General features: G+C 44.3%; 1 protein-coding gene across 1 annotated transcript in view; it reads right to left on the reverse strand.

Annotated features, from left to right (window-relative positions):
- KCNMA1 (potassium calcium-activated channel subfamily M alpha 1) overlaps positions 1–9,112 on the reverse strand; it is a 1,099,869-nt gene that overhangs the window by 112,284 nt on the left and 978,473 nt on the right. Inside the window, 1 exon segment of the mRNA XM_045291187.1 lies at positions 6,086–6,278. Coding sequence (XP_045147122.1) covers positions 6,086–6,278 — 193 coding nt within the window.

Consider the following 9,112-nt stretch of genomic DNA (forward strand, 5'->3'; position numbering starts at 1 on the left):
GGGGGGTTATGAGGGTGGGTGGGGGAGGAGGGAGGAAAAAAGACTGATACCAAGGGCTCAATAGAAAGTAAATGTCTAGAAGAGAATGAGGGCAACATATGTACCAACATGCCTGATTCAATTGATGTATGGATTGTGGTAAGAGTTGTACAAGCCCCCAATAAAATGATTTTTTAAAATAAATAAATAAAAGATAGAAATAAAGTAAAGCATCATCTCTGGATTGAAACAAAGATGAATTTAATCATCCACTTCTTATCAATCCTGATGACTTGCTAAAATTCAAATCTTTATCAAGGCATAAACAAATACTGATATGGTAGCCACTCATAACATCTGGCTATTTGAATGTAAATTTATTAAAATTAAATAGAATAAAACATTCAGTTGCACTAGGTACATTTTAAGGGATCAATATCTCATGCATTCAACTCAGGCATAACCGGCCACCCCACAAGCTTCTGCAGAGACGTATCAACGAAAAATAACTACAATAAGGCATCCCTTGAAGTTCCGAGGCCATGCTTTCTTAAACCATCTCCACCCATGGCCTTTCTTGCCCAAGAAATTTGCACCACGGGAGACACTGCCAGAAACACCTCATATTCATTACATGTTTGATTTGGAATTAATTTCTAGCCACTGTACATTCAGAAACCTTTTACTATTGCTATTTTTTTCCACATTCAGTTACAGGACCCCAAATTGGCATGTGGCCCACAGTATTAGAAGCTTTGTTCATTGTGTGATTGCACTGTGATTATTTATGGGACTGCCTCTTCTACTAATCGGAGCCCCTACAAATAGTGGGTGGCTGAATCCAAGTCATCTTTGCAAGCTGTGCCTTCCACAGTACCTGACACATAATGGACACTCAGTTATTCCATTTCCCTCAAGTGTCACTCTTATTGGTAGGTTAAGCAGGAAGAAACCATGAGAAGCCCATTTTATAAAATCGTCATAAAAGCAAAATGAAGCAGTTAACTCTCCTCTCCTCTTTCCAAGTGCCGAGGCACGTGGCGCTCTAAAGCAGGCTCTTAGCTCTGTCTACTCTTCCTTCTGAGATCTGACTCTGTTCTTGCCTTTCAGAAGCACCGAGAAATCGTCTGGCAAGAGCCACTGTTGTACTAGCTGATGTAAATTGAAATGTTTTCCCCAGATAAATGTGTGCTCAATAAGACACCGGCTTTCCAGCCAAAAGGAAGTGACAGGTGCTCTGTAAATGAAGGCACTTAGTTGTTGGTAAAGAGCTGTAAAGTGGTTCGGAGCTGTTTGCTGACCAGCAAGAGTGGCTTCACCTGCTTTATATAATTGTCACTGCAGTCTTGTCGGCTGTATATTAAAGCTGCATCCACAGACTCAACTGTCACATTGGATATGGCATCCAGAGGAGGGCATGCCACCTCTCACGGTAATAGTTTATGACGACCAGCCGTCACGTCTCAGATCTTTACAGAAAGTGTCTGGTCCGGAGTCCCTCGGCTGGGTCAGTCTGACACCATGTGGACCAGAAGAGGGACACCGAAGTGCAACGTGCGAAGGGAGGGCCGGAGGGAAGAGAGATGTCGTTATTCTGAGAGACCTCGCAACACCTAGTGGCTAGTGTTCAGACACAAATCCCACGAAGACTCCACCGTCGTAATAGTAAGACACAGTTTTCACGTTCAACCATGGAAACTTAGAAAAACGTCATTAGGATGCATGGATATTCTGAACCAAGAGCACAGGCATTGGTCTGAGTCCATGTGTCTGTCCAGATGACACCTGGACAGATGATAACAAAGCTCTCCAGAGAGAACCAAGGTCAAGGTCTACAGACAGTTGTGATAGTGGCAAAAAATCTAGGTACTATCACTCAGGGGGAGCTAGTACCATTTCTCAAAATGAAAACCAAACCTATTGCTGTCAAGCCAGTTTCAACTCATGATCACCCCATACAGTATGGTGTAGAACTGCCGCCGCCAAGTTTTCTGGGCAGTACTTTTTACCAGGCCTTTCTTCCACTGTACTACTCAGTGGGCTTGAACCACTAACCTTTTAGTTTAATAGTTGAGTCAAATCATTCACCACCCTGGGGCATCACAATGAAAAGAGTACTTGAAATCCATCTGGTGTCCCTGCATTTTTAATCCTTTTTCATGTTTGGTCATGCCAAATATCCAGATGAAGAGTACAAAAGTCTGAAGCCACAGGGTTTCCCAGTTGGACAGGGAGAGCAGCCATTCCCCTGGGCCTTGGGCTGAGAGGCATCCAAGGAGTTGGGTTAGAATAAGCAGTCTGAGGGGAGCACATATTATTGGCCCACTGGGGAGGAAGGAACAACACGCCAATGTTGATGGCCATTGCTGACCACGTTGATGGCCATTGCTGATGAGCCTTTGGAAGACCAGATTGTTACTAGCACAGAATATTCAAAACGAGGAACAGGCCAGGAGCAGAGCAGATGTGGTAGAAAATCTATAAGAAAGAGGTTGGCCTACGGCTTTGGCATTCAGTCATTGCAAGCTAAAACGGACTGTTTCCTGGCTACTGGGGGGAATGAATTCAACTTCACTGCTGACCTGGCTCCTAAAAAGTTGCTACCAGGCATGGAGACACATCTCTGTCTCCTTCTTTTTAAATAGTTTCATTAGCACTTCATCTCTGTCTTCTAATGGTGTGTGTGCATACAAGAGAAAGAGCACTCTCTTGTTTTCCTCTTGGAGGAAAACTGAGCTCCCTGCCCTCTTTCTCCACACCTCTGACAACATTTCCTCATTCTTGCTTATTACCATCCTAGGAAGAGAAGCCAAGGACTTTGAGGATTGTATGAAATCTAGGTAGATACGCAGATGAATTTTTAGCAGCCTGGCCTTCATATAGGATCTGAGAGGTTGGAATAAGGTTTAGGACAGTTGGAAGAGATGCTTATAGCAGATGCTTTTGGAACAAAATGATATGTTGCGATTCCAGTTTATTTACTTTAAAAATCATAATTATTGAATTGGAAGAAACCAGACACATAGGGGAATGAAGAGGTTCTCCTGCCCCTCTTGCTCAGCTCCATCTCTGCGCAAAGGGAGAGCTGCCGCAGCAGCTGCTGTCTTCTGATTCCACCCGTGAGTTCCTACCTAGGGGGTCGGGGGTGGGGGGTGGGGTTGGATCCTAATTGGGTTGACCAATGTGTTCATTGGGCCATGTTTTCTTTGTGTAAAACTTTAATGTGCTTTGAAGTAGTGCTTGGGAGTCACTTGGTGATCTTGTGAAAATGCAGATTCTGATCAAGCAGGTAGGGGATAGGCCCAGAGACTGCATTTCAAACAAGCTTCCAGGTGATGTCCATGCCAAGTGGGGGATGTGGGAACCGTTCACAAGGGCTTAACGGCAAGAATCACGAGCTAGCTTGCCTCTTTCTCTTTCCAGAAGGTCAATTTATAGTCCTCCAAACCCTGGGACCCAGTGGGCTGCACATTTGCTGCCAACTGCAAGGTCAGGGAAAGATGAGGCTTTCTACTTCCATAAAGAGCTATGCCCTCAGAAAACCAAAGGGGCAATTCTATTCTTTCCTGAGGGTCCCTCTGAGTTGAAATAGACTCAGGGGTAGGGGGGTTGGTTTGGTTGGTTTTGAAGGGCTTTTCTACCTGACTCTGTGCCGGTCAGGCAGGAAGCAGGCGCTGCCTCCTCAGCGTGCAGCTGGTCCATGAGTTGCTCAGGACAGCTCTCAGGGCCTTGGGGTTCTGTTCTCTCCTGAGGCATAGATGAGTATGTGGAGCCAAAGATTTAGATTTACACGGAGTGGCGTCAAGGGTGGTGGTGTGGAGAGGGTGCAATGAGGTGTCAGGGTTATGTCAGAAGAAGGCAAACATTCTGGCTATCCCAAGTCAGAATAAAATTAGAGACCGACACACCATTAGAAGGACCGGAGGAGCCAAAATCCAAAAGGCCACCTTTGACTCTCTCCCCAGCTGTACTGAGCTTGCCTAGAGGTTAAGGATCCTCAAACCCTCTAGGACAGTGGTCCTCAATCTTCCTAATGCTGCACCCCTTCAATACAGTTCCTCATGTTGTGGTGACCCCCAACCATCGGAAATATGTGGTTTCTGATGGTCTTAGGCAACCCCTGTGAAAGAGTCGTTCGATTGCTCTCGGAAGTCATCCCTTATTCTCTCAGACATCAGCAGTGGAGCAAGGGCTTCTCAGGAAGCTCCCCTGACAGCTGCTTCAGACCTCCTGTCTGCTCGGAGACTGGCGGCAACTGCTTTCACTGCACTTCCACTTTAAATCTCACTGAATGCCACGGGGCCCTGGCAGACTCTAGGCCATCACCACCCTGGGAAGAGGCCCTCATCACTATCATTCCTGGCTTTGTAATGCCCAGCAGGTGAAACCTTTGCTCAACTGTCAGTAAACAGCGCTTCCTACCCCAGTAGACTCCCTGGGTGATGCAGACTGTTCACATGCTGCCCTGATCAGTGAAAGACAAGTTTGCCTGGTAGAAAGAATGCCTCCTCAGATGGGCCCAGGGAGGTGCTTTTGAAACCAGCCTTTGAAAATCCCATGGAGCCCACTCCAAGTCGGGCATGTGTGGGGCTGTTCGTCATGGATCAGAATTGGCTCCATGACAACTACCCCTTTATTCCCCTGCAAATCACACACATGTCTATCTGTTTTCCAACTGCTCCCTCATCCTTGAAAGTATTTAGGTAAGCACCAATGTGCCATTAGTATGGCACTATTGCAAACATTGGAGAGCAGGGAACAGTTGGCAAGACAACATAGAAGCTATGCACTAATTGTGGAAAAAAAATATGGGTTTGGTTTTGTTTTTATATCTCGCCAGAGTTCGCATAGGCTATATTGGAAACCATGCCATGAGCACTTCAAATACAAAGAGAGCCTTTGCCCATCGTGGACACGTTCCAGTGGAGTATCCAAACTAAAGCAATAGGAAGAATATCCCGACGATCTGTTTCCACAGGTAGGTCAATGAAAATCTGATGGATCATAGCAGAACATTGCCCAACATGCTTACTTTGGCCACATCATCAGGAAGTGCTAATCACTGAAGAAAGACACCACATGTGGTGAAGTCAAGAGCCAACAAGGGTAGGGGACACAGTCAGTGAGATAGGTTGCACACAAGAGATGCAAAGGTGGGCTTGGCTATGCAGCTGAGGCAGGAGCAGCCATGGTTCTGAGGGACATACGCTCACCACGTGTTGGCATCACAAACTCGTCGCAGTCGCAGCTCTTTATGCTCCCCCATCCTTGGACCCTGGAATAATGGGATCCCGGAACCCCTCTTATGAACAATGCCACCACCCAGGAGGCCACCTATGACAAACCCCCTGGGGTTCATGGCCATTCTACACAGGGATGTGACTTGGAGGAAAATGTGTTGCATCCTCTTATGCCAAATTCCTTTCGACTGTGGCTGTGTGTTGGAGGTCCCCACTGTGCTCCCTTTGGAAGATGCTCAGACAGGGCCTTTGCCAGGCACTGCCTGCTCATGATCCCAGAGTAAGTGACGTTGGAGATCCGAGGCAGAACTGAGAAGATCTAGGTGTTCGTTTATCCGTCTTGAACCTCCTTAGGAGAATGTATGGGTAGACAGGTGTCACCTCTCACTAAATGACTTTTAAGACTTGTAGAGTCCCCATTCTCTAGCAACTACCATTTCCTGTCCAACACACCTCAGCTGCAACTCTAACAATGGCAAAGCATAATGCCCCCAACCTCGGTCAATGGCAAAAATATGTAGTGCGATAAAACATTGGGCCTGTTCAGCCAGCATCTTTTAAATACTTTGCATGTAATTGATGACCCTGGTCCAAAATCACTGTTTGGGAGAGCCGAGGTGGCGGCAATCTAAAGGCTTGTCCGTCCTCTCGGAAAGGAGCTGATTCTGGTGTGTAGCTGTCAAGCCTACTTCCCAGGAAGGTGAGAAGAGCAGCTGATACCCCTTTAAAAGCCATCCCACTGCCCGCAGGTTGTACTGCCAGGAAGGCTGATGTGGGCCTCTTTGAATTACCAAGTGAAGGATATCCCTCTTGCCAGCCCCTGTCCCCCGCAGGCAGAGCAGAAAAGTATTAGAGGCTGTCCTTACCTTGGGAATTAGCCTGTAAGACCCCGATGCTGTCATCAAACTGCATAGATTTGATGTTGAGGGATGCCAAGATGCATTCCTTGTCCTGCAGCGAAGTATCATCAATATTATTCTGATTGGCTGACAGGATCACGCACATGTCACAGAGGTTGATGTTGACGGCCCTTAAATCAGCCCGACTTAATGGTGTACCCTTTGGTATAGGGGGAAGGGAAAAAAGAAAGAAAAGCAAAAGTGAGGCTGAGGGAAAAGAAGGGAAGGGGGGCCAAACAAATTAAAGATTGAACCAGAGCTTTGGGAAATTATTTAACAAGTATCTTTTTTCATGCCTTGACATTAAGCCAGCCTAACAGCATTCAAGGGAATCGGAGCTGTGTGCTAATCTAAAGGGTAGTTGGTGCTGATGGCAGCATTTCAGGCCTGCTTTCAATACTCAATCAAGCTATTGCTAACAAACGGGGGAAGGAATAACGCCAGGGTTCTACATCTTCTTCCGGCCTGGAAATTGTTTTGATTTAACTAACTGTCCTCTGGCAACCTCTGGCTTTCAGACTGTAATGAGGGGGTGGGTTTCAAGTGGCTGTTTATTTAATAGCAGGTCACTATAGTCTCAGGCAAAAGACAGCCCTGCTGACTATGATTTCCAGTGCAACCAAAGGGAAATAGCCAGAGAGCATGGTGTGATGAGGTGAGGCTGGATGCTCTGCCCAATTTAGAGGGCTGGCGGTGGGGACAGGAAGTTGGCATTAATGCATATCTTGTAAAGGGGAAGAGAAAGAAGTTAAGCTTCAGGTCATACCATTTCATTGTATGTTTCTAATAAGGAAATAAAAGGCAATCAATCACCTAATTGCCCAACAACAGAGTCATGTATAAATGTATAAACACATCATCAAGCACATGTACAATGGAAGACGAGGCCCATACTAGATACAGGCATAGAGAATACTGTCCATCAACTTGTATGTGTGTGTGTGTGTGTATGTGTGTGTGGCAGCAGCATGTGGGTAAAAAGATGTTCTGGAACAACTTGTAAAATATGATGTCATTTATGTAAAAAAAAAATAGAACCCACAAGTCAACTATATATTTATGACTACATTTACAAATGTATGTGAATTCATAGAGAAAGCACTGGAAAAATGCACACTAAACTAATAACAGTAGTTATCACAGGGGAAAAGAGATAGGATTGGCAGGTGAAGGGGGAAATTTGATTTTGATTTTATAAACTTTCATCTTGTTTGAATATTTTATAACAAGAATATATTGGTATATTGTTTAATTAAAAATAAATAAGCCAGTAAACATATCTTTTCTAAGTGCCATAATTTAAAAAGACAGCAGAAAAACACAGGGAAAGGCAGTAATGGTAGAGAGACCAGGAATACCAGTGGAAAATGAACTGAGGGCTCAGTCTTAGAGGATGTAAGCAGGACCTCCCAGGGTTCTGTGTCCTCACAAGGGGTCAAAGCATAATGTCTCATATCAAACTTCCCGAGGTGCCATGCCGTGGCCTTATGTTAGGGCTCACATTCAGCCATCAGTATAGCTGGCCCTCCAGCAGGAACGCGCCTGCATAGACAGAGTTACTCAGCGACAGTAGGAGTGGGTTTAGCAACGACCGTATATTTCTGAGTGACTTCTCATCCCTTCCTGGAGAGCTAGCTTTGGAAAGATGGAACTTGGCTGATTAGATGCAGGTCCTCAACCCTCTTTTATGACTCAGTGGCTGTCATAATTCTATTCCTAGCTCCAAAATATTGCTGAGAAGTATAATTATGAATGAAGAGGTATTTAGATGTGTGGGTGCTGGGAAGCTTCTGGTGCCAGCCTCTGGACCAGTATCTTCCAAGAGAAGAAGAATGCCTCATTTCCTGTGATCTTTTGGTCTAAAATCAGCCTCAACAACTTCCTGAATCTTTCTGCTAGTGCATAAGTCTCAATTGCTTACATCCATATTCTTTTAATTTTCATCTTGCAGAGAGTCCCGCAATAATTGTGAAATAAGACAAATCCTGTGCAGTTGTCTAGACATGATTTCAAAACACAAGTAATACAAAATAGCATACACAGAAATATCATGTTTCTCTGGGCTGGCTCTACATGTGGGGTTCTGTTTAAAGAATGACTATGTAAAGACAAAAGTGAAAACCCATTTTGTAAAAATATGTTGTACTTGAGTCCAACATTTTGAAGGGTTTGAAAAGCAGCCACAAATGTGCATACAGGTGAGTGGATGTATACAAAGACATGTAGAACACACATACACAAACACACCAAACATAACACACAAACCCAAAACAAGACATAGGTACCACACACCCAGACCAAACATCACACATACTCAACACAAACATATACATCATTCATTCACACACACACACACACACACACACACACACACACACACACGAGTCCCTCAAAAAGTTTGTGGGGAGAAGTTGAAAACAAATGGATTTGCACCCCCTTTGAAGCCCATGTACTCCTGTTTCCCACAAATAATTGCACAGACTCTTTTTAAAGATACTTTTAGAGCCCGGTCCCGACTATATTCTCACACGGCTATGAGAAGAGCACACACAGAAAATTAGTCATGGGAAATATACAATCAAATCTGCAACACCTTTGGAATTAACTGGGGATAGATCTGTTCACTATGCATGATAATTTCTTTATCTGTTGGTGACTATGGTTCGCCAGGTCTGTTCACTAAATGAGTGGGGTTTTAGCGCTATATTAAAAAGAGTTGTGTGACAGTTTCCTTGTTTGTTTAAATATTAAGGCACCGTTTTACCAGGCATTATGTAAGGGCCAATTCTGATTAGGAATGGGTATTGCTTATGTTAATACTCTTATGTCTTTAATTATATTACTTAACTTTTTTTTCTTTTTCACAAACAATTTGGGTTAAGTAATGTAATTAAAGTTCTAAAAGCTGATTGAAAGAAAAAATGAATTTTAAGAAGGCCTCTTGAAATATACATTAAACTCTGCCTCTATTTTAGGCATGTGAAGTTCTAAAAA

Source organism: Echinops telfairi, unplaced genomic scaffold (genome assembly GCF_000313985.2).
Source record: "Echinops telfairi isolate 266 unplaced genomic scaffold, ASM31398v2 ScPeMD7_70;HRSCAF=299, whole genome shotgun sequence".
NCBI classification, from domain to species: domain Eukaryota; kingdom Metazoa; phylum Chordata; class Mammalia; order Afrosoricida; family Tenrecidae; genus Echinops; species Echinops telfairi.